General features: G+C 41.5%; 1 protein-coding gene across 2 annotated transcripts in view; it reads right to left on the reverse strand.

The window, feature by feature from the left end:
- LOC104594751 (V-type proton ATPase subunit a1-like) overlaps positions 1-26,928 on the reverse strand; it is a 76,324-nt gene that overhangs the window by 42,668 nt on the left and 6,728 nt on the right. Inside the window, exons 3-8 of one of the 2 annotated variants that reach the window (XM_010255213.3) lie at positions 19,283-19,405; positions 18,957-19,064; positions 17,049-17,162; positions 16,794-16,967; positions 15,227-15,364; positions 14,789-14,896 (exon numbers count right to left, since the gene is read on the reverse strand). In XM_010255213.3, coding sequence (XP_010253515.1) covers positions 14,789-14,896; positions 15,227-15,364; positions 16,794-16,967; positions 17,049-17,162; positions 18,957-19,064; positions 19,283-19,405 — 765 coding nt within the window. Of the gene's footprint in view, positions 1-14,788; positions 14,897-15,226; positions 15,365-16,793; positions 16,968-17,048; positions 17,163-18,956; positions 19,065-19,282; positions 19,457-26,928 lie in introns of both variants that reach the window. The other variant, XM_088897476.1, reaches the window with a different exon arrangement.

The raw sequence follows: 26,928 nt of genomic DNA on the forward strand, positions 1-26,928 counted from the left end.
AGAAGCCCATTTTGCCCAGGCCCATTGTGCCCTTTAAACGCCTCTCGTGGGCTAAGATGCAGGCCTGACGCGAGAAGGGCCTCTGTTACAATTGTGATGACAAGTTTGGACCGGGCCATAAGTGCATAGTCCAGCTAGTGTTTCTCCTTCAGACAGAGGAAGAACCGGAAGGGACCGCCCCAGAACACGTAGAAGACTGTGAACTGATCTCAGATGAACTTGAACCTGTTGGAACCGAGATCTCCTTACACGCCCTCATGGGCCTCAACCCTCCTCAGTCCATGCGAGTAGAAGGAAGGTTGGTGGGCCGATCTGTGATGATCTTGATTGACAGTGGCTCTACCCTGAATTTCATCCTTGCCGATTAGCAAGGCAACTAGGTATGACTATACAACCCACTCCACTCTTTTCGATCTATGTGGCTAATGGAAGTCAGATGTTATGTGATGGTGTGTGCAAGAAGGAAAAGATCCTTATACAAGGCCACTATTTCGTGGTAGATCTCCACCCATTGGATTTCTCAGGGGTTGATATTATTCTGGGAATTCATTGGTTACGTGACCTAGGGCCTGCACTTTGTGATTGGGTCAAAATGACAATGGACTTTTATCAGGATGGTCAAACTTGCCATCTACAAGGGGTGCGACCTCCGAGTCCCCAAGGTGATACTGTAGCTTCCATGTTACGGGCCTCCAAGGATACTGGACAGCCCTCATTTATGCACTTAGGCATGCAGCCCACAGTTCCAACTTTAAACAATCAAGGCTGTGACCAACCCACGGAAGCCCAACACGAGGCACTACAATCGATACTCGATCAGTTTGGTGATGTGTTCAAGGAACCAAGCCAATTACCTCCACCCCGGGCCCATGACCATCAGATACCCCTCTTACCAGATTCTAAACCGGCCAATGTGAGGCCATATAGATACCCCTATTTCCAGAAGCTAGAAATTGAGAAGGCGGAAAGAGAGCTAATGAACAAGGGGCATATACAGACCAACACCAGCCCATTTTCATCCCCTGTACTCCTAGTAAAAAAGAAGGATGGTAGTTGGCGGCTTTGTGTAGATTACCGGGCCCTGAATCAGATTACAGTGAAGGACAAGTTCCCGATACCCCTCATTGATGAACTGTTGGACGAGTTAGGAGAAGCACAGGTGTTCTCCAAACTGGACCTGCGATCCGGGTATCATCAGATCCGGGTTCACCAAGCCAACATCCACAAGACAGCCTTCAGAACCCATGATGGCCATTATGAGTTTCTGGTTATGCCGTTTGGACTCACAAACGCCCCCTCCACCTTCCAAGCCCTCATGAATGACATTTTCAGGCCATTCTTAAGGCAATTTATTTTAGTATTCTTCGATGACATTCTGGTTTACAGCAAGGATTGGGACACCCATATGGAACATCTGAAACTTACCCTCACCACTCTAAGGGAACATCAGTTACATGCCAAAATGACCAAGTGTTCTTTTGGACAAAAACAGATACAATACTTGGGCCATGTGGTTGAAGCAGGGCAGGTCATGGCAGACCCAGAAAAGATAGATGCCATCCAAAAATGGCCCAAGCCCACTATTGTAAAGGCTCTTAGAGGTTTCCTTGGGCTTACCGGGTATTATAGGCGCTTCATTAAGGGGTATGGGCTCATGGCCGCCCCTCTAACGCGTCTATTGAAGAAGGATTCTTTCAGCTGGGCTGATGAGGCCCAACGGGCCTTTGAAGACTTGAAGACAGCAATTTCGAGCTCTCCAGTCCTTACTCTTCCAGACTTCACCCAGCCCTTTGAGATAGAGTGTGATGCCTCAGGTGTAGGGGTAGGGGCCATCCTGATGCAGAAGGGACAGCCCATTGCTTACTTCAGCAAGGCCCTATCAGCCGCTCACAGAACCAGTCCACTTATGTCAAGGAGATGATGGCAGTGGTAATGGCAGTCTAGAAATGGCGTACATACCTATTGGGACGCCAATTTATCATAAGATCAAACCAACGAAGTCTGAAGTATATAGCAGAACAAAGAGTGCACACCCCGGAGCAGCAAAAGTGGCTTAGTAAACTGATGGGCTTCGACTACCGAATCGAGTATAAACCTGGGCCCGCCAACAGGGTAGCTGATGCCTTATCGCGGGTAGAGGAGCTGGCCCAACTAACCTACTCTCAGCCCAGTTTTCCCTTGTTTGAAGCCATACGGCAAGAGGCAAGGTATGACCCGCAGCTACAGGACATTAGGGAAAAATTGAGGCAGGACCCTTCCCAGGTTGCAGGTTACCAAATTGTAAGACCATACCTCTTCTTTAAGGGCAGGTGATTGCTCCAAATTCCAGCCACAAAACTGAACTATTGAAGTTGTTTCATGATTCCACTTTGGGGGGGCATTCAGGAGTGCTAAGGACTCTAAAGAGGCTCAGCAGCCACTACCATTGGGTAGGAATGCGCAAGGACGTGTTACACTATGTATCCGAATGCCAAACCTGTCAACAGCAGAAATACTCCTCACAGTCTCCCGTGGGCCTTCTACAACCCCTCAAGATTCCAGAGCAAGTATGGGAAGACCTCTCCATGGACTTCATCACCGGACTTCCCCGTTCTTTAGGGAAGGAGGTTATCATGGTAGTAGTTGACCGTCTCACCAAGTATAACCATTTCTCTGCCCTGCCTCACCCTTACACCGCAGCAACGGTGGCTGACATCTTCACGGGACGTCGCAAAATTGCATGGGACACCAAGATCCATTGTCTCGGACCGTGACCCTACCTTCCTGAGTTCATTCTGGAAGGAATACTTCCGATTGCAAGGAACCCAACTGCACCCATCCACAAGTTACCACCCCCAGACGGATGGACAGACTGAAGTTCTTAATCGGTGCTTAGAAGCCTACCTGAGATGCTTCATAGGGGAGAAGCCCAAACAGTGGGCCCACTGGCTTCTGTGGGCAGAATACTGGTACAACACGACTTATCAATCAGCGGTAGGAATGACACCCTTCGAGGCTATATATGGCAGAGAACCTCCTCCCATATTACCTTATGAATTTGGGTCAGCTAAGGTGGCAGAAGTAGAGACTCGCCTACTGGAAAGAGACGAGATCCTTAGACTGCTCAAGGCCAATTTGATTAAAGCCCAGCAACGAATGAAGGTCTACTATGACTCTCACCACCGCCCACTAGAGTTTCAGGTAGGTGATTTTGTCTACCTTAAGCTCCAACCTTACCGCCAGGTCTCAGTGATGAGACGGGCTTGGCACAAGCTAGCTCCTAGATATTATGGGCCCTATAAGGTGCTGGAGAGAGTGGGCCTTGTTGCTTACAGATTGGACCTCCCTGCTACCTCGAAGCTTCACCCGGTGTTTCACATCTCACTTCTCAGGAAAGCTGTGGGGAATCATACCCCTATCTCACCCAACTTACCCCAATTTACAGAGGAAGGGGACATTTACACGGAGCCTATCAAGATTGTGGATTTCCGATGGGTTCGGCGAGGAGGGCAGGTTGTGCCAGAAGCCAAGGTTGAATGGGCCGGACTGCCTCCAGAAGAGGCCACTTGGGAACCTTATCTAAGGCTGAATGAGAGGTTTCCCAACCTAGACCTTGAGGGCAAGGTCAGTGTTAAGGGGGGAGGAACTGTTGAGACCCAAACACTCCTTCCAGAATCCACTAGGGGAGTGGAGCAGGCCACCACCCATCAGCCATTCACAAGGAGACAGAGAAGACAGGCGACAGAGCCCTAGAATTAGTTACACTCAGAGTTGGTTACTCTGCCGCCAGAGGATATTCCATCCATGTTATCTGCCAGAGTTAGTTACCCAGAAATCAGAGGATATTCCCTCTGATATTACACCTGTAGGCCAGCTATATAAGGCCATCATCATATAATGAAAGCAATGAATGATTCTCCTTTAATTTTCTTCTCCCTGAGTCCAGTTTATTCCTTCCTTCCCTTCTCTTTTTCTCTCCATCTTCTGTTTCAGGAGGTCAAGCCTCCCTTGAAGAGGCTTCCGAGGTGAGCGGAAACTCACCAGAACCTCCAAAGCCACTTCCCTAAAAGTGCTAGGTTCCTCTCCTTGATATATCCTAATCCGAGACCCCTAACTTCTTTAGGCTTGCAGACCGATCCCAACCAACCAAATGATTTCTTCTCTCTCCACCCCCTTCCCACAAAAGTTGAGTTGGAGCTTCTCAATTCTGTTTCTAACTTATGCTGAGATTGAAAACACTGAGAGGAAATAGATAGTTAGATTAGCCAAAAATGCCTTTATTAAAGTCAACCCGCCTCCCTTGGACAAGTAGTTATTCTTCCATGTAGCCAGCCTTTTTTCACACTTCTCTATCACCAGGTCCCAAAAATTTTGACTTCTAGGGTTCCCTCTGAGTGGCATCCCCAAATAGACAATAGGCAGTTTCTCAACTTTGCACCCTAATACCTCCTTCAAAAATTCCACAAGTGTGTCACTTAAATCCCACAATGCTACTGTTAGAGAAGTTCACTTTAAGCCCTGATGCCAGATCAAAACAGGTCAGAAACTGTTTCAGATTAGTGATTATCTCGAAATCAGCTTCCTAAAATAAAATTGTACTGTCTATAAAAAGCATATGAGAGACTTGGATTGCTTCCCTACCTACTTCAAATCCCTTTAGCAGGTTCAAACTTTTTGATTTCTCAATGAAACTGCTGAAAACATCAATTACCAAGGTGAAAAGTAAAGGGGAGAGGGGACAACCTTGTCTAAGGCCCTGACTAGCCTTAAAGTAACCTTTAGGCTCACCATTCACCAACACCCAGAACCAGGCAGAACTAATACAGCCTTTTATTCACCACACCCATCTATTTCCAAAACCTTTTAGACTCAAGATCTTTAGGAGACAATTCCAACCAATTTTTCCATATGCCTTCTCTAGATCAATTTTCACTACCACTCCCATGTTTGCTTTCTTGTCTTCTATCTGCCAAGCATTCATTGGCCACTAGAATAATGTCAGTTATTTGCCCTCCTTTCACAAATGCAAATTGATTTTTGGAAATTAGATCTCCCAGAACTTATCTCATTCTACCCACCAAGACTTCAACCAGAATTTTAGAAATGCTTCCTGTAGAGAACACTGATGTGGGCCCCACTGCAGTGGTCCCCACTATGTTCGTAGGAAAGCATGTGTAGTTATTTGTTTCAGTTATAGTAGTGTCAGTTTGAGTCAGTTTGAGTCAGTTTGTTAATTCAGTTGTTATTTATTTCAGCTTTATTTACTTTATTTATTATGTAAGTACTAAGGGCAGATGTGTCCTTTCCATTGTGTACTAAACATAACCTATAAATAATAAGAAAGTGGCGGCGGCAGATCTGTTAGAACCTGTTCCTCCTTTCAACCACTTGTCTTCTCCTGTTCCTCTTCTATTCTCTCTTCTTTCTCTCACTTTTCTTCTATTTTGTAAACCTAAAACCTATTAGGATTCAAGACTGATTACAGTCTTGATCTTCTACTTGGTATCAGAGCCTATCTAGGGCTTCTCATGTGTGTCTAGTCCAGCCGACCACATGAGAACTAGCTAGGGCTGGAAGCTTTGAAGAAGTATTCGGTGGCTGAATCTCGGAGATTACCAGAAGAGGTTCGCAGCAGTTGAAGACTTGCCGCAGCTTGCAGAGAGTTGGTAATCAGGAAGAAGCAGCGAAGGTTAGGGTTCAGGTAACCCTAGAAGACAGTAAACCGAAAGTACATAAGTAAGTTTTTTTTTATTGAGTTTCAGAGACTGCAATCAGTCGAGATAGGTTAAACCTGTCTAGAAGGAGGGGCCGAACTGTGTTCCAGTTTGTTTCTAGGGTTTGACTTGCCGAACTGTGTTTAAGTTCGTTTCTAGGGTTTGACTGTTGGGCCGAACCCCCCCCCTTCTCAGAGGTGATTAGTTTTTAGGGTTTCATATTGCCCTACGATAAGTCCCACTTGTGCAGACTGTTTGGAGAGTGCAGCTGCGCACTTATTTCAGACCTACAGTTGAAACCCTAATTTTGCTCTCGCAGCAGTGGGCCCCACAGTAGTGATTTCAGAAAATAGCATCTCAGATTGACAAGCTGCTTGGTACTGTGCATGCCGATTGATTTCAGATCAGATTTGAGTTGATTTCTTGCATATACTGTGATAGGCGATTGTTTTCAGATCAGATCAGATTTCAGATCAGTTTTGTGTTGGTTTCAGATCAGATTTCAGACCTGCTTGTTTTACTCTGTTTCCTGGTACAGCAGTAGTGGCTCTAACAGTTTGTAGCCACTGATTCTTGATCAAAGATGGAGTTTAAGGGTCAGGGAGAAAGTAGTTTTGGAAACAACAGTTTTGGTGGTGTATCTGAAACTGGGTTTCAAATTACAACTATGAGATTTGATGGGTCAAATTACTTGGAGTGTGCTCAATCAGCCATGATGGCTATTGGAGGAAGGGGAAAACTGGGTTACCTCTTGGGAGATGTGAAAGAACCTTCCAAGGAGGACCCAACATACACCAAGTGGGTTCAAGAGAACTATTTGGTTATCGCATGGCTGTGTAATTCTATGCAGCCACATATCAGTCGAAATTTCTTGTGGGCAAAGACAGCCAAAGAGATATGGGATGTTGTGAAAGAAACCTATTCCCAATCCCTTAATATTGCCAGAGCCTATGAACTGAAGTGTGAGGTGAACAGCCTTAAACAAGGAGAGAAGTCAGTTTTTGTCTACTTCTCTACCTTGAAATCCTTGTGGCATGAGATTGACCATCTAGAGACCCTCGAGTGGGAGAGTCCCAAAGATGCACAGACTCACAGAAAGCAAGTCAAGACGAATAGGGTATTTGAGTTTCTGGCTGGTTTGAATTCAGATTATGACATTGTGCGACAACAGATATTGACAAGAGATAGTGTGACCCTTTCTCAAGCATACTCCCTAGTGCATAGTGAAGAGACTAGGAGGAAAGTCATGATGCAGCCTCAGCCCTCTTTCCCAGCCTTGACAGCTATTAAACCTAAGCCAGGGGGTGACTCAGAAAGGGACCGAAAGAAGGAAGATAAACGGGATCTGGTATGTGAACATTGCAAGAAACCCAAGCACACAAAAGATACTTGTTGGAAGCTACATCCTCACTTGGTCCCAGCAAAACTAAGAAATAAGAAGGGTAATGCTCATGTGATCGTGAATACTGATTCAGCATCCTCATCAGGCACATCCCTAGAGACTTTAGTTGCTGTTCGGGCTGCCCTCATACAGTTGGAAAAGGAAGTTGGGAGTTCAGCTCAGCCATCTCAGTCACCATCAGCTCCTGCCACATCTGCATTTGCACATTCAGGTACTCGAGCCTCAGCTTACCATGCTTCAGCTCCAGGTAATACTGACCACTGCTGGGTAATAGATTTAGGTGCATCCGACCATATGACTAGCTTGCCATCTTTGTTCACTTCTTATCACTTGTCCTCTGGCCGAGATAGAGTGTCCATTGCTGATGGCTCTCTTGTTCCCATTTCGGGCAAGGGGGACATCAAGCTGTCAGATACTTTCTCTTTATCTTTTGTCTTGCATGTTCCTAAACTTGATACTAATCTGCTTTCAGTTAGTAGTATTACCAAACACATGAACTGTTCAATAACCTTTTTCCCTGACCGATGTGTTTTTCAGGATTTGGAGACGAGGAAGGTGATTGGGACTAGCCGTGAGACGAACGGGATCTATCTGCTTGGAGAGAGTTCTCGTCGGGAGGAGTCAGTGGATAAGAAGTCTTTTGTTTCCCAGTCTGTGAGTTCGGTTATGCTTTGGCATAACCAATTAGGTCATTTGTCTTTTAAGTCTTTGAAAAGTCTGTTTCCTGCTTTATTTGAGTCTGTTGAGTTATCAAAGTTGAGGTGTGAGAGTTGTGAGTTTGCCAAACATTGTAGAACCTCTTATTTTTTAAGTAATAAAAGGAGTAATTCCTCTTTTGATATTGTGCATACTGATGTTTGGGGGCCATATCATATCTCTTCGATGGGTGGGTACAAATATTTTCTACTGTTTGTTGATGACCATACCCGGTTTTCTTGGGTCTATCTTATGCGCTCTCGGGATGAGGTTCCTGCTCTGACCCAAAACTTCCATCAGATGGTTCTCACTCAGTTTGGGACCAAAATCAAAGTCCTTAGATCTGATAATGCAAAGGAATACTTTGCTCAGCCATTGACCTCCTACCTTCTTAGCCATGGAGTTATTCACCAGAGCACTTGCCCTTATACACCACAGCAGAACGGCGTTGCTGAAAGGAAGAATAGGCATATCTTGGAGGTGTCTAGAAGCATTATGTTTACCTCCAATGTACCTATTCGCTTCTGGGGTGATGCTATCCTCACGGCAATTTATCTCATTAATCGAGTTCCTTCCCGGGTTCTTGATATGAGAACCCCCTTTTCCCTTCTATACCTAGACGAGGAGTTGTTCATTGTTCCCCTTAAAACCTTTGGTTGTACCTGTTTCGTTCAGCTTCTCGGGCCTCATCATTCCAAGTTTGAACCTAAGACCTCCAAATGCATTTTCCCTCGGTTTCAGGGAAACGGTTTGTCTCCATGGATGTCACCTTCTTTGAGGAGACACCCTATTATCCTAGGGTTTCTCCTCAGGGGGAGAGCAGTGAGAGTGGAAGTGGGGCTGTTTTGAGTTTCTTTCCTCAGGGGGAGAGCAGTGAGAGTGGAAGTGGGGCTGGTAGAAGTGGGGTTGTTTTGAGTGGGGCTGTTCCTTTACCTATTCCACTGGATGATGAAGGTTGTAGTGGTGAGGGTGGTCAGAGGGAGCCGGAGTTGAGAGTCTATCACAGGCGATGCAGGCAGGTTGATCCCAGTCATCGGCAGTCCCGGCCAGCTCCAGTTCCTTCTGCGGCTCCAAATCCAGAACCTACTGAGATACCCCTCACTGTTGCCACTTCCTCTCTTGTGGATGACCTTGATCTCCCTATTGTCATTCGCAAAGGGAAACGACATTGCACCACTTCTACAGCTCACAGCATCTCACAGTTCTTATCCTATGATCGTCTGTCTCCATCTTACCGGTCTTATCTTACTTCCATTGCCGATGTCCCTATTCCAAGAACAGTGCAAGAAGGCTTATCAGTTCCAGAATGGAAAGATGCAATGCAAGTTGAAATGGATGCCCTGTTGAAGAATAATACTTGGGCACTGGTTGACCCACCAAAAGGAAAGAAACCGGTGGGATGCAGATGGGTGTTCATTGTGAAGCATAATGCCGATGGCTCTATTGAAAGGTACAAAGCCTGGCTGGTTGCAAAGGGGTTCACTCAGATTTATGGTATAGACTACTTGGAGACCTTTGCCCCAGTAGCCAAGATGACCACCATCCGAGTTCTGTTATCCCTTGCAGCAAATCATTTGGCCCTTGTTTCAGATGGATATTAAAAATGCCTTTCTGAATGGAGATTTACAGGAAGAGGTTTACATGCAGTTGCCTCTTGGATTCTATGATCCTGAGACAGGTAAGAAGGTTTGCCGACTAAATAAGGCATTGTATGGTTTGAAGCAGTCACCTAGAGCCTGGTTTGATAGGTTCAGATTAACCCTTGGAAAGTTTGGTAATGTACAGGCTCAGTCAGATCATACACTATTCATCAAGAGGGTGGAGTCCTCTCTGACACTACTTGCAGTATATGTTGATGATATTGTGGTGATAGGAAATGACAATCATGAGATTGAGTCCCTCAAACAGCTCCATCAAGAGTTTGAGGTGAAAGATCTTGGTGCACTACGGTACTTTTTGGGTATTGAGGTTGCTAGATCCTAGCAGGGGATTTTTATCTCTCAGAGAAAATATGTTCTAGATCTGTTGGCGGAAACTGGAAAGTTGGGGGTTAAGCCAGCTGATACACCCATCGAACAAAATCACAAGACTAGTGCAGAGGGCGGGGAGCCTCTTGAAGACAAAGTTATGTTCCAACGGTTGGTTGGAAAGCTCCTATATCTCTGCCTCACTCGGCCGGATATCAGCTATGCAGTTAGTGTTGTTAGCCAGTACATGCAGTCCCCTAGAACTTCTCATCTTCTTGCGGCAGAGAGAATATTAGCATACTTGAAGAGATGCCCGGGTAGAGGTATACTACTCAAGAACAATAATCACATGAGGGTGGAAGTCTATACAGATGCCGATTGGGCTGGGAGTGTTGATGACAGAAGGTCTACCTCTGGATATTGTGCCCTTGTGGGAGGTAACCTTGTCTCTTGGAGGAGTAAGAAGCAGAGTGTTGTTTCCCGCTCCAGTGCTGAAGCGGAATACAGGTCAATGGCTAATGGAGTGGCTGAAATCTTATGGCTGGGGTCACTACTTGAAGAGTTGGGTATTGACTATGAAAAGCCCTTAATGTTGTATTGTGATAATCAGGCAGCTATTAATATAGCCCACAACCCAGTGTAGCATGACAGAACTAAACACATCGAAGTTGATCGACATTTTGTGCGAGAAAGGGTCACATCACAAGAAGTGTGTCTTCCGTACATCACATCTAATATGCAGCTCGCGGATATCCTCACCAAGGCTGTACCAAGGAAGAAGTTAGAGACAGACCTATCCAAGTTGGGAATGTTAGATATCTACTCCCAACTTGAGGGGGAGTGTAGAGAACATTGATGTGAGCCCCACTGTAGTGGTCCCCACTGTGTTCGTAGGAAAGCATGTGTAGTTATTTGTTTCAGTTATAGTAGTGTCAGTTTGAGTCAGTTTGTTAATTCAGTTGTTATTTATTTCAGCTTTATTTACTTTATTTATTATGTAAGTACTAAGGGCAGATGTGTCCTTTCCATTGTGTACTAAACATAACCTATAAATAATAAGAAAGTGGCGGCAGCAGATCTGTTAGAATCTGTTCCTCCTTTCAACCACTTGTGTTCTCCTGTTCCTCTTCTATTCTCTCTTCTTTCTCTCACTTTTCTTCTATTTTGTAAACCTAAAACCTATTAGGATTCAAGACTGATTACAGTCTTGATCTTCTACTCTTCCAACCAAACTAATGGGTCCAAAGTCTGTAACTTACAAGGTGACTTTTTTTCTGAATTAAAGCAATGAAGGTCAAATTATTGCCCTTATTCACGGTAGGTGAATGATAAAAATCATTAAACACCTCCAATAGACCCAATTTGATTATGTCCCAGCAAGTTTGGAAGAGCAGCCTAGGGAAACCATCCGGCCTGGGGGCACGGTCTCTGTCCATACTAAAAACAGCCGCCTTAATCTCTTACTCCTCAAACTCCCTCTCTAGCCAGGCCTTCTTCTCTTCTGATTAGATATGACCATACAAAGACTTCAAGAAGTGTATCCTAGGGGTGTCTAGAGTAAACATTTCTTTGAAGCAAATTAAGATGTTCTCTACAATTTCCTCTTGGTCCACCACCTCTCTTTACCCAACCTTCAATTTGGAAATGTAATTTTTCCTTCATCTTCTTGAGGCATAGCTATGAAAAAAATCTTGAATTGTTGTCCCCTTCCTTCAACCTTTTTTTTTTATCAGTAAGCATGAATTTTATTTAAATTTCAGATTGGGAATGGTTTATACAACTTGGTGATGGGATTGATGATCCCATTTAATCACTCCTTTCTGTCCCTCATTACAAAGCAGAGCCCAAAATAGTTGTCTCAATGCCCCTTGTTTTGCTAGATAATCAGCTAACCCATTTTTCATTCCTTCGGACCCACTTAAATTCAGCCTCCCTCCTTTGCAATCTCTAGAAGAGTTCTTCAACCATTTAACTCTGGATCTCAATCTTTAGAAAAGTTCTTCTCTCCTAATTACCTTTTCCCAGTATTTCCTCAGCACCTCCTTTTTCCTAAAATCATCACCAGCTAGAGTCCCATTCAGCTCCCTTTAAGTCTAGATCATCCAGCTCCATGATTAATTTGTTTTTTTTTTTGATAATTGAAAATTAATTCATTAATCAAAGGGTAGCACCGTTACAGGTAAGCCCAAAGAGAGGCTCGAGGTGCAGCCTCACTCTTAAGAAAATCACAATTACATGAAAAATACAAAACTCACTAAAAGAGAGATTAAACAGTTACAAAGCTGCCCAGAACAGAGAATCCTTGTTAACCCCTTGTTTTGCAAGAGTACCAGCCATCTCATTAGCTGAACTTCTTACCCATTGGATCTTCACTGTCATATTCCTTGTTAACCAAACCACCTTCTTAAGGAGGTCTCTGAAACCCCAGACAGTTGAATCTGGATCCAGTAATCATCCCACAACAACCTGGGAATCACCTTCAATTATCAGCCTTTCTATACCAAGTTGACTGTTTAGCTGAATCCTTTATACAGCAGCTAGTAGCTCAGCTTTGGTAGAGTCTCCTAAGACAACTGGGCCTGAGAATAAAGCTAGAACATTTCTGTCCTTATCTCTCAAGACTCCTCCTATGCCAGAGGGGCCAGGGTTACCTTGGCTACTTCCGTAAAAGTTTAGTTTAACAAAATCTTCAGCAGGAGGGACCCAATCTGCAACATAACTCTGTTTTGAGGATGAAGTGCTAGCCACTGTTGACCAATAGAAGTCATTGAAGGAAAAGAGCTGGGCCAAGTTTGTTCTAAACCAGTGTATTGCCCTTATCATTATGCAGTCCTTCAAGTCAGAAAGACTTCTCTCCTTATTGTGGAAGATTCTTTTGTTCCTCTCCTCCCAAATAGTCCACAAGGAACCCACCTAATGCACCTCCGCATTAGTCTTCCTCTTTTGGATTGCCTACCAAGGACTGAAGGTTCAAACAGCTAAGAGACTTCTGCTGGCAGCAACCACCTGCAACCGAAAAGGACAAAAATCCACAACCAGATTCATTTGTTTTTTCTCTGCCCACTCTTTAAATTCATTCCTTCCCCAAGACTTTAACTTCCTCTTCAAGTGTTTCAGCTTCTGTAAGAATCAGTAACCAGCCCAACCTTCCACCCTGAAATTATGGTTTTCAAGGCGCCAAGGTGAGGCTAGGCGAGAGGGGGGCACCTTGTCACCTAGACACCTAGGCGATGGATTTAAGTAAAAAACATATATCCTAGGGCAGTTCCTTAGGTTCCATAACCATATTTCCTTAATAATTATCCATAATTTTCATAAGAAAAGTAAAAGTTAATTTTAAAGTATAGAAAATCAACATATTCATGAGAAGAAAAAGAAGAGAAGAATATTCAAAAAAATATAGGGGCTGAACCCCTATTTTTGTTATAGGAAAAGAAGAAAAGAAAAGGTGGAAGACGAAGATGAAGAAGAAGAAGAAGAAAATGTGTTGATTAGACAAAATTTTAAGTTTTTCCTTACTTATTGGTTCAGGTTTTGAAGTCTTTGAGGGTTCAATACAGCAGTTAGCAATGTTTGTGTTGATTAAACCCTAAAAAATAAGAAAATAATAAAGAGAAATTAGTATATAAACACAAAAAATGAATATTTTAGTTTAATAATGTCTGTTTTATAATTATAATCTCAAAAAATTAAGAATATAATAGTATTTTATAACACAACATACAAAACTGCTTCGCAATTAGACGAGGCGAGCCTCCAAGTGTGCCTTGTCGCCTAGGCATCGCCTTGACAACTATGCTTGCAATCCTCCCACCAAGAAGCTACCTTTTGATGAAAATCCTTGTGATGTGTCCGCACCTTCTCCAGTCTAAAAAGGGGTTTCCCTCTTCTCATAATCTTATTTCACGGGATGACCGGCCAGTGATCTGAAATGCAGCAACAGCTTAATTCCTGAATTAAATTAGGAAAATGCTCCTCCCAATCAGCAGTCATCAAAAATCTATCTAGTCTGCATCAAATAGCATTTTCTTGTGTATTGAACCAGGTAAAGTAACCATTATGGAGAGGAAGATCTTGAAGGTTATGCCTAAACAAAAAATGCTCCTCCCTCATACTTCTAGTTAACCGTCTACTGTTAGAATTCTCCCGGAAGAATTCCAACAGTAAACCCCAAGAATTCTCCTGCATAGGACATATTCAGACCCCAAGAAAGCCTACCCCCAACTTCTAACTCAAAGACGTCAAGTGTACAGTAGACCTCTCAATTTACCCCAAAACATACTCCAATTCCTCTTCTTTTTCCTTCTCCTAACTTGTTAACACAACAATAACCTAGAACCCAATGCCTAACATGTTCTGCAACCAATGAAGAACAGACCATCAATGATCATATAGACCCTAAGAGAAATTCTGCTCATATAGACCCTAAGAGAATGTTGGGAGGTCTCACTTCAGAGCCTGTACTTAAGTCCCAAACAACAATTCAAGGAACTGATGATTGTCAAGTCCATCAACTATCAATTTAAATCCATAAACCCCCCAGAGCATCACAGACCACAATAAATGAAGACTTACACCACAGTGACCACTCATGATCTGGGATAACAAACACCCACACCCATCACTTTACAGGTTGAACAGGACAGGAACTGAATTTGTAAAAGGACCTATTCATTTAATGGCAACTCAAGCCCTTCTGAAAATCCTCCTGTTTTTCAGAACATTAAGGATATTTTCCAATTGGAAAATGAAAAAGAACATGCAGAAATCCAAACCAAACTTTGTGAACCAACTCTCAGGTCTCAGCAGTAAGGCCATTAGACTACATAGTTACCTCCCCTCAGGAATTGGATGCACAAATTTTCAGACTAAACATTTAAGAAGAAAGCTTTACTTCATGTCTATGTGATATTGTTCATTTTTAGTACAAGACCATATTTCCAACACACAAACAGATAATGACATTCTTTTTTTGTGTGTGTATGTGCCATGGGGGAGGGATTGTCATCTACAAGGGTGCAACAACATACCATAATAGTCCACTTCCTTAAGTGAAAACCAATTGAAGTAAGGGCTTTATTTCTGTGGCGGAGCCCTGCATCCAGTGTTGTTTCCAGTTCAGATAATCGTGATAAAACCTGTGATGGAAATTCCAGATTGATTATCAAAACCAATGCAGACTGATTTTGCATTAACATACACCAATGCAAATCCTAGAAATGTTAACAATTGTTCTCTGATATTTATAAATAAAGTTCTCAAAAGGAAATTAGTTTCATCAGTTTGGAAATATAATAAAGTGAAACCACGTTTACAAGTAAAAGCAAATGTATCCCTATTACTATTAGGGAACATGATCTAAGAAGAATCATATGCTAACGAAACAAATTCATCCAGGGAAAAGAAATAGATTCTGATTTTGCAGTGCATAAGAAAACAGGTAATGACTTCCTTCGGAACATGCATACCTCTTGAGTTATTTGCCTTTGTTTGGTAATATCTTCAGGAACAGGATAGCAATTTGCACCAAATGCTTCACAAATTCTCATTATTTTTGTTTTTGCCTGCTGCCCAGAGAAGAAAACTACAAACACTGTTCTCTCAACCTGCACGGGTGAAGCAAGAAGAATCGATATAATTTCAATAGCAGTTAAATTAGTACGGATGACCGTGAAGTATAAGATCCAGAGAAAAAGTAGTCTAACTTTTGTTAGCAATAATGATTACTTTTTGTTAACATTTAAATAGGGGATATGGCATTGAATAGAACAGATTGGCAAAAAAGGATTCATGTAGCCAACCCCATATAGTTGGGATAAGGCATGGATGATGATGATTAAAATAGGGAGCAATTTAACCAAAAAAATATATATTATTCAAGGTCTTTTTCTTTATCAGTGTTATTCTTTTTTAATTAAAGATCCACTATTTTATTACTTCCTATTAAATTAAATATAAGAATTAACTACAAAGGACATTCTTACCAGTTTGTAAAATCAACTGGGAATTTTATTAACAGAAAAGTAAATCCAATTAATCTTGACCAGCTAATGCAATGTAGACATGGAATGATGAGAACATAAGCACAATAAAATAAAAGGGGTAAACTACACCCACACTCACTATGTTCTCGGAAAATTTCACTAGCCTTTATTTCTGGAAAGAAAAAAATATATATATTTTCGAACTCCCCTCTCATCCTTGGACCTTTATTTCATGAACAGAATATGTAAAATGACATAAATGCCCCAAGAGCCATTTGGCCATAGAAATGCAAAGAAAATTACAGACGATACAAAATCAACTTTGACTATCATTGTTGGAGTAAGAGGAAGGAGAAGCTATGGATGGTCCCACCTTTCTTCAAGGCAAACTTGGAGGTGGGATTGGGGAGAGTAAAGATGGAATTTGGTCCCAGGTCAGTGGGAAATAGATCCACCAACTTTACCAGCTGAGTCAGCTGGCACCTTTGTCATAGTTGGTCCGCCCTTGAATGCCAATTAAAAATCACCAATCGGTGGATAAGATCTTTATTGCTTAAACATGATTCCTATTGTAGTTTGGGATATTTGAAATATTTCAAAAGTCACATGATAAGGTACTGGTTAGCCTCATTGAAAGATTCCTAAGAGAAGGTAAGTAATAAGAAATAAAAGTCCATGACAAGGGAGGTCAAAAACAATTTTTCTAAAAAGGGAGGTCCATGAACCTTTTCAAAAATAGAGTGTTGTTATAGTTTACCCAAATAAAAAACATTCTCACATTTGCTGCTGCAGAAAATTTGAAGTGAAAATTAGTTGAGGTTAATTCAGGTTGGCACAAATTGATTGGTTAATTAGTAGCATTTACGTTCATAAACCTCAAACTGGCTTGAGTTAGTTCAAAGCTTTAGTTGGGCCTTCACTGACTGAATTGAAGGTAAACCTAAGCAACTATGTCCATGGATCCAGCATATCCTATGGATTGAAACACTACCATAAGTTTTCAAATATAAAAAAGGTATTCAGAAAATTTAAAATTTGGAAAAAACAATACCATTTCAGTTGACATGGGATCTATAGCATATTTCTCAGATGGTGCTTGATTAAAAAGCATATTGCCCCTTGTGGCACGGAAAAGCATCCTTTCAAATCTTAGAATTTTGGATGTGCAAATAATGCCACTAATAAATCTCAAGCCAGCTTGATTCGATGGACCAGGCCGCATTTCCTGTAAAAAGATGTGACTTAACAGATGAAACTATAGCAATGGATCTAAAAAGATATTATTAAACAATAAGAAAAAGAATACCTGTTCAAGTAATGATGCTCTGTCGGCATAGTCATCCTTTGAGTAAATATTTTCATCTAATTCTCTCTCTTGTGCAACTGTGTGACTCTGAGCTGAAACAAGGAAGCCACCTGCCTGGAATGTGGAGAGAGAGAGAGAACAAAAGACCAGAAACTCACTGAAAAGTCATAATTTTTTTAATGAAAAACAACCACAAAGAGTTATGATATTCATCAATTAAGAGAATAATTATAGTACATGTAAAAGCAAAGAACAATACACATTTCTACTATTAAAAACAGTGCAGAAATAAATTTGGCACTTGCCTTAGTACTACACCACCACAAAGATTATATATTATTTATAGAATTTATACAGAGTGGAACATATAAATGTACAAAAAACAAGCTTTATATAAAAACAATTATTTACAGCATATGGTTGTGTTTACATGTAAGCAAACAGAGAGAGACAGACATACACATGGGATGAAAGATTTTTCTCATTGTTAACACAGTCATACTATTCTTAACATAATAGGGTACAACGCCCATCTCTCTTACATGAAGGAAGCTCATTGTAAAGAAGTTCAAGGGAAGCCCTATTTCAGTTGTCATTCTGAAAAGGTAATAGTGTGTACATGAGTTGATGTACAACTCCATACAAATTAAAAGAAAAGGACTGACTTCTTCTCAAACTAAAATTAAGAAGATAAAGGGAGCTGTTAACAAACAAAAAAAGCCCTTTGAAAGAGATCTAGTAAGTTCATCAGCTGTTGAATTTAAGTTCCTTGCGATCTGCCTAATCTAAGCAGGTGAGAGTGCTATCATATTTCAAGCGTCATGAGTTAATCTTCATGGGCCTGCTCCAACATTTTGGCTCCATCTGATGCTATTGACCAAGTCTCCTTCAATGGATGGCAGAAAAGTGGCCCTGCCTAACCATCAACAGCCATGTAAGAAGAGTCAAAACCATGGTTAAACCTATCTATAACAGCAAGTCCTGGGACTTCAAGACAGCCACCATGTGAACTTACACAAAAAAGCAGTCCAACCTTGTCCACCACCAGAGGGGATGGGGAGGCCTATGAATAGGCCCACAAAGGGAATATTGAATTCCACACAATTAGAGCGAAATAAGCTGATCTTTATCCCCAGCTAAAAGAAATTTAGCATAAAATAATATTAGCATACATTGCATAATTCAATCTTAACTTGGAGGCATCCCATTCATATTAGCATAGATGAAACCACTTTTCTTATCAAATAAGCATATGCAACAAAAAAAAAAAAACAAAGGAACATAATTTTATAATCCACCCAACTTAAAATAATATTCAAAGAGAATAAGCAATGGATAATGAATGTGAAGGGGACTAGCAGGAAGTTATTGACTGGTTTAGGTGCAGATATGAGAGAGCATGACTCTTCTCATATCATATTAGTGAGGCAAGAGCTCTATTGTCTAGAGTGAACACCTCGTTCAATCTACAAACTCTCTAGCAAATATTCTAGCTAGAAGGATCAGGAAGAATAGAGTTACTTGGAGAAGTGCAGTCCCAGAATGGTACTGTTTCTTGATGAAGAATGGTATTTGTTCATCCCTCTCTATTGAGAGGCCTTTTAGGGCTGGCCCTGTCTTTCACTGGGAAAACTAGAAAATTGTCTTCCCTCTTTTATGTTTTCCTTATAGTTAATAAAATCTTTGATTTGGTTAATAATTACAAAGAACAATAGTGAATCAACAGATATGCAAACAATAGCTTATGGTAAAGTATTTATGGATACAGTATTAATTATGAGTCTTAAAGAATAAAAGAGAAGGCCAATCCATGTTGTAAGGCAACTATCAAACCATGAGCCAACAGCCATCCATAAGATGTCACTACATCATGATTTCTATCAAAGAAATAACCCAAAATATATGTACCTTTTGCAATACCATCTTGAACTCCAGGAGCTCACTGTAACTTTGTCGTAATTTCTCACTATTTGCGTTCATTTCAATAAGCTCATGTTCATGCTCGGCAAGTTGTATCTGGAAGTAAGAGGTTTGCCATTAATAATCCATATTAGACTCTTGAGTGAAGTTTTTCTCCTATATAGAAAGAATTCATTGTTCTGAATATTTTTTCTAGTAAAAATTTGAGAAAATCATGTTACTGGGTGCAGCAAAAATACAATAAAAATGATTTACCGACTGAATGATGAATAATACCAACCAAACCAATTCAAAGGTAAATAATAGACACAAACCTCTAATTCTTCTAAGTCAATATCTGGCTGTGGTGCAGGACGGACAGGAAGTACTATACCAGCTTTAGTAATTTGATCTTTGAAGAAACGTAACTTCCTTGACATCTCCCCACATCGCTTCACCTACAAAATGACTTCAAAATATGAAGGCCCATAGTTGTTGGAAGCATCATTCTGTTAAATAAAAAAGAAGGGTGAAATTCAAGAAAATAGTTATCAGCTTGAATAGAGTCAATGGGTTCTATGCAAATCAGTTTTTATGAGTAATAAAAAAATCAAACTATTAAATTAATCAAAAACTGTATTCTGCACTGCTAATTTCAGTGGGTAGAGCACTTTTTTCTGGAAAGAGGAGAATCTAAATGGTTGGGGGGGAGGGGGGGGAAGGTCTCCTACCAATGCCATGTGAATTGTTAGTTCTAGACATCCTTTGTGACATTTATCTAGTTAGGATCCATATAAAAAAGTATCAATATGAGAGGCCAACTGGTGATACAAATAAAATAAAATAAAACAGAGAAACTGTAGAAAAGGAATAATCACCCTTACTTAGAAAAATAAGCAAAAACTTAAGTATAGGAAGAAAAAAAACACTCAGTGACATTGCACTAGAATTAATGTAATGACATTGTGATATTGACATAGGGAAAACTATACAGTAGAAAAGAAAGGTTTAGGAACAGAAAAAATAGAACTGTTTATATGGAAATCACAACTGGTTGTAGAGCCACTGGAGACTGTTTTAAACAGCCTAAGGAAAAGGGAGAAGATGGACCGATAAAGGGTAGATCGATTGATTGGTAGAAAGGGTACGGCTCTGTATGGGGAAGGCAATGGAGAAGGGCAATTAGGATTTCAAAAACTGTGGATAAGCCATAAAATGAAGGTGTATAGTCATCCATCTTTCAATGGATAGAATATAAAAAACAACATAAAAGCAAAAAAATGCATATAAATGACCACAACTTGCTCTACCCATGATTGTTAGAAATTGAATAATCTTCTAAGTGATAGCCAAAATCGCATAATCCTCTTTCATAGCACTATACTTGGGCCTAATGGGAGAGGAAGATTCCACAAGAGATGAACTGCCTTACAAGAAGGAGATACCAAGACTGTGTTGGGATGGCTCAGAAATACCTACAATGGGACATGGCAGCATAGATACACACCAAGAGAGGCTAAATTTCTGGCAAGAAATTTGGGAATGACAGTCATGGACGCATAGAGTGGCAAATAGTGTTGCTGATGCACTTGCAAGACAGTGGATGAACAGGGATAATTTGTATTGGGTGGTACTGTAATCTGATATTATACTCCCAACCGGGAAGGGTTTGGGTAGCAGCATTGCTGGCCTAATTAATCTGCTATGTATCTGTAATTCGATATGTAATTATTATCACATATATAAAATCAAAAGTCATCATTGAAAGTTTTCATCCTCATGACATTTAACTGTAAGAGCATATTGTGCTGTCATGGATAATTTGATTTATGAAAACGACAAGCCTACTTAAATGTAGGAGCATATTGGGCCCATGCAACATTTTTTTTCATGTATTACACATCATATAATATAAAGTGTTATAAATAATTAAATTTTCATTATTTTCTGTCATAAGCCCAAAGCCTGGCCCGAGCCCATACAGACCAGGGCCCAGGCTTACATTTTAGGGCTGGGGTCTGGGTTAGACCAAACCAGGGCCTGGGCTATAACCCGGCCCAGCATGGCCCATGATCACCCCTAGCTAGGTACCTTCTTCTAGAGTCAGTTAACAGTTCATAGTGTCCACATCATACACTTAGTTGTAACCTTTGAAAGTTTGTTTAGTATTTTTTTAGATCAACAGAAAATGATTTTATTATAATATTTGGAATGTAGAAATGATTAATACATCTTTTTTAACCAGAGTGTCGATCCCTATTTGCAACCCCAAATTACATGGATGCACAAAACAATCATTGCTTCATAACCCCTTGTTTAGCTAGGGAGTCAGCTAAGCCATTTGCACACACCTTTTAATCCACTTAAATTCAACCACTATTTCTTTTTCAATCTTTTCACTACCCTTAGAACATGCTGAAGGGACCAAGGAATACGCCTGTTGGATTTAGCCCAAGATAATAACTACTTGTGATTCTCCTTCCACCTCCATCATTCTAAATCCCAGCTGTTTAGTTAACCTGAGGCCTTGTGATAAAGCCAACAGTTCAGCCTTCAAAGAATTTCCCAAGCCAATTGGTCCTAAGAAAATAGCCAAGATTCTCCTCTTGAAATTTCTGATGACCCCTCCTATTCCAGCCATACCCAGGTTACCAAGAGAGCTCCCATCAAAATTCAATTTTACTTTGTTGCCTTCTGGGGGTTTCCAATCCATCCTAACTCTGTCTTTTTCTCTTGATGACTGTGCTATTTCAGTCCAAGCCCTGAAGAAATCAGTTACTGAGAAAGTTTTGAAGATGTCCAAGGTCCTTGCCCATATTGCTACCTTCATTTCTTATACTGTCTATCACCTCCTCCAGATCCCTGCTCTTTTCCAAGAAGACCCCCTTTTCTCTGAGAGTTTGTTTAGTATAAAAAATGAATTTCTAATTGGGAGTTTGTGAATCATGAAACATTGCCCATCTACCATTTGGGATGTAAGGTAAGACTATGATTCATTTTGAAATTGAGAACAACTATTTGTTGTATGGGACCTGAGCTGAGGTTGGCTTGGCATTGGACCTATGACACAAAAAATAGGGTACGGGCTTCAACACATGGTTGTCTATCCTTTATATATGAAGGCAAGGCCTTCATTCTAACTCCTAGGTAATGTGGGACATGGGAAAATACTTACTATTGAGTGTCAATAGTGAGTGTTGTTCCATGTCACACATTGCCCAGGAGTTAGGATGAAGGCCTCGCCTTCATCTATACAAGGAGCTTTGTTGGACATATTCTTGCTGTATTTTCAGGCCTTGTGGGAGTTGGGAATGCAGTTGCATGCTGAGTTCCAGGCAGTCTTGCAAGGGATACAAATTGCTAGAGATCTAAACTTTGACAAATTGGTGATTGAAGGTGACTCTAAATTGGTAACAGGGTGGCTGAAGGAACCAGAAATAGTGATTTGGAAGTATAGGGAATCATTAAAAAGATTTAAATGGCTAATCAGAGATATGACTGTTATAATCCAATGGGAAAGGAGGTCAGCAAATGGGATGGCTGATTATTTTGCAAAACTGGGGGTGCATAAGTCTGAACTTTTTCTGGCTTGGCTGTAATTCTTTTTAGTAACAGGGCTGCACCTCGCACCTCTGTTGGATTGCTTTATTGTAACACTTTTTTTTAATAAAAGTCCTTACTTTTCAAAATAAAAGCTTACCACATCCATAAGGTGGTCCCACCTTCACCTAAAGAGAGAAAAGTGTAATCATTCATGGAGAGTGGGAGACAAGAGAGAGAGAGAGAAAAAGAGAAGAAGATGGAGATACGATTGAGAAGGAAAAAAATATACTACTGGCTGTCGCCAGTTCTCTATTTATATTAACTTAATAAAAAGAACAGAAATTACAAGTATGCCCCTGGTGGCACACCCTAGAACCAAACTAATAAGGAAAAAAAACAAGTACCTAACTGACAGTATCTTAAGAAGTCAGCCTACCAACAGCAACTATAAAGTAACAATTAAATAAACCTTACAACACTCCCCCTCAAGTTGGGCTGAATATGTCTATCATGCCCAGCTTGTCACATAACTCATTGTGCCGTGAGTATAGAAGCCCCTTTGTGAGGACATCAGCAAGTTGTTCCTTGGAGTTGACATAAGGGATGCAAATTTCCCTTTTTTCCAATTTTTCCCTTATGAAGTGTTTGTCCACCTCAATGTGCTTGGTCCTCTCATGTAGGACAAGGTTGCTGGTGATGTTTATTGCAGCCTTATTGTCACAGTAAAGAGACATAGGACTATGAATAACAACTCCAAGCTCCCCTAGAAGATTCTTTAGCCAAAGGACTTCAGCCACCCCATGTGCCATAGCTCTATATTCAGCTTCAGCGTTTGACCTCGCTACCACACTTTGTTTCTTGCTCTTCCAGGTCACTAGATTTCCTCCCACAAATGTGCAATACCCACTTGTGGACTTTCTGTCATCTACCGCTCCTGCCCAATCAGCATCTGTAAAGACTTCTAGCTTTAGGTGATTGTGTTTACTGAATAGTAGACCTGTTCCGGGATATTTCTTCAAGTATCTAAGAACTCTCTCCGCTGCCTCCATGTGTGGTTTCTTAGGAGAGTGCATGAACTGGCTTAGGACCCCAACGGAATAGGCAATGTCTGGACGGGTCATGGACGAATAAATCAGCTTTCCCACTAACCTTTGGAACTGTTTCACATCTTTCAGAGGTTCACCAACACAGTCACCTAACTTGTGGTCAACATCCATGGGAGTATCTGCCGGCCTTGCACCTAATTTGCCTGTATCCTGTAATAGATCAAGGGTGTATTTCCTTTGAGAGATAAACATACCCTTTTCTGAGCGGGCAACTTCAATCCCAAGGAAATACTTCAGGGGACCTAGATCTTTCACTTCAAATTTAGATGCAAGGAATTGTTTCAATTTTTGTATCTTTGAGCTTCAACTTCCTATAATGATGATATCATCCACATACACTATCAATACAACAACCTGTTCCTGACATCTCTTCACAAAGAGTGTATGATCAGACTGACATTGTTTGAAGCCCATCTGTTGAACTGCCAGGTGAAACTTACTGAACCAGGCTCTGGGAGACTGTTTTAAGCCATAAAGAGACTTTCGCAGCTTGCACACCTTATACTTCCTCCTCTAAGTCACCATTCAGAAAAGCATTCTTTATGCCCAGTTGATGCAATTCCCAGTCAAAATTAGCAGCTAAGGACAGGAGAACCCTAATTGAGTTCATCTTAGCTACTGGAGCAAAAGTCTCATCATAGTCAACCCCGTATACTTGTGTGTACCCTTTGGCTACTAATCTTGCTTTGTACCTTTCAACTGTTTCATCTGCCTTGTGCTTAACCGTGAACACCCATTTACACCCCACGGGGTCTTTCCCCTTTGGAAGATCCACCAATTCCCAAGTTTGATTTTTGTGAAGAGCATTAATCTCCTCCTTCATAGCATCTGTCCATTCAGGGTATTTTAAGGCTTCTGCAACATTTCTGGGAACAGGGATGCAATCAACTACAGATAGGAAGGCTCAGTATGAGGGGGAAATGTGATCATAGGAAACAAAATGGGTAATGGGGTGTTTGGTAGTGCATGACCTGACTCCCTTTCGTTGAGCAATAGGAATGTCAAGGTCATCCACAGTAGGAGTAGGGTTAGGGAGTGGACTTACCTCCTGGGAGTCTAACGGTGTCGGTTGCTTAGTGTTTGGCTGCTCCACATCTCTATCACATCGTTGATCTCTACGGCGTGTACGTTGGAAGACACGAAAGGGAGCAAGGTCCGGAATAGAAGGAAGAGATACTTGAACCTGCTTCTCCTCTTCCACACTACTACTCTCCCCCTGAGGAGAAGCAAGGAAGAATGGCTCAGACTCAAAGAATGACACATCCATAGACACAAAAAACTTACGACTAACGGGATCAAAGCACCGATACCCTTTTTGAGATGAGGGATACCCCAGAAAAACACAAGGAATTGACCGAGGGTCTAACTTACCTCGAAATGGAGACAAGTCATGGACAAAGGCACGACAACCAAAGACTCTCATGGGAATGGAAAATAAAGGAAACTGAGGGTACAATAACTGATGAGGGGCCATGTAGTTCAGCACTTTGGAGGGCATGCGATTGATGACATAAGCAGCTGCAAGTATAGCATCCACCCAAAACCTTTTTTGGAACATTCATATGTAGCATCATCCCGCGAGCTACCTCAATGAGGTGTCTATTTTTCCTTTCGGCAACACCATTTTGTTGTCGCAAAGCCCTACCATAAGATTCCAGGTGCTCTCTGAAGGAATTCATTATCTCTTCCTTGGGGTCAAACTTATTAGGGTGGTCCCGGGTACTACCGGCAACCTAAGTTTCTTGGGTTGCCACATGTGCTACATTCTGTGTTGTGTTCACCTTCTTCTGACCTTAACTTTTACCCTGTTCTTGATTCTCCACTACCCACTTGGGTTTCCCGTGGATGTCCCAACAAGTGTCACGTGTATGCCGTGAACGCCAACAGTGGGTGCAGAACAACTTATCTTTATCATCAGTCTTCTTAGTGTCACTTTTCTTCCCCGTGGAGTTATTATTCATTGCAGCCAAAGCAACTTGTTGTTCCCCCTCAGCTGTAACCATCACACTCCGCCTACTTTCTTCCGATTGAACAAGGGAGTATACCTCGTGAACCGTCGGCAACTCTTTGCTTCCTAGGATCTGAACCCTCAACGGTTCATATGCAGGGTTCAGTCCCAACAAGAAGGCAAACACACGTTGCTGAGAGACCAGCTTCCTGTAGGCCTTAGCATCATCATCATGTTTCCACTCTATAGCCTGATAATGATCCAATTCTTTCCATATGGAGGTAAGGGCTGGATAATATGAAGACAAACTACGGTTTCCCTGTTTACAGCTTGTAACTGGTAAACCTTCGCATAATGCCTTAGCTCAGAATAGGTAGTTTTGGCATGTTCCCAGATCTCACTAGCGGTGTCTGCCCACATAAAGTTCTTCTTCACATCAGGTTCCATGGCTGCGAGGAGCCAAGACATCACCATATTGTTTTCTTGGTCCCACCTATCATGTTCAACCATCTCACCCTTGGGTTCTTTCACCCTTCCATTAATGTAACCAACTTTACCCCTTGCCGTTACATAGAGTTTTACGCTTTTAGCCCACTCCAGATAGTTCAGACCATTTAAAGGGGTAATTGGCATGGGAAAAATCATGTTTTCACCTCCCATACCAGCTGTGTTGCGGGTTGGTGTGACCCCCGATGAAGTTGATTCATAGCTCGCCATAGGATACTGCTGAAAACCAGTCCAAACACCACACAACTAGACAACAACCACAAACAGAAAACCAACCCTCGAGGAATTTACTTCTAGGATGTGAGGAAGAGAACAAGACACTGTTGAAATCAACTCTGAGATGGTTCAGTCATTAAACCAGCCCGGTAATCAGTTCAACACAACCAAGGCAAACATTTCTATCAGTCCGACTGCAGCTCATACAGTCTAACAATCCAACATCCAAACAAGTATATATAACCAAGGAATAAACCCTTCATACCATTGGCCAAAGAAGACACAAACAAGAACACACCTGTCCAGCAGCTGTACGAAGGTGCCAACCTGAAATCAACTTCACAGCATCGAATAGAGAAGGAAGAGAGTCTCTATCAGCATCGCCCTTCTCCAACTAGGGTTTCCTTGGTATTACGACCAAGGAAAAAAACCACAGGAAGTGCCGCCAGAAATTTGCTAGGGTTTCTACCAAAAAACCTACTAGGGTTTCTCTGTCTTCCACGTCCAAGAATTTAAAGAAGGAAACCTTGCTCAAAACAGGAGGGATCGTAGGTCTTTTACAGCCCAGAAAATCTGCTCTGATACCATGTAATCATTCATGGAGAGTGGGAGACGAGAGAGAGAGAGAAAGAAAGAGAAGAAGAGGGAGATACGATTGAGA

This window comes from Nelumbo nucifera, chromosome 2 (genome assembly GCF_055504915.1).
Source record: "Nelumbo nucifera cultivar China Antique chromosome 2, China Antique-T2T, whole genome shotgun sequence".
NCBI classification, from domain to species: domain Eukaryota; kingdom Viridiplantae; phylum Streptophyta; class Magnoliopsida; order Proteales; family Nelumbonaceae; genus Nelumbo; species Nelumbo nucifera.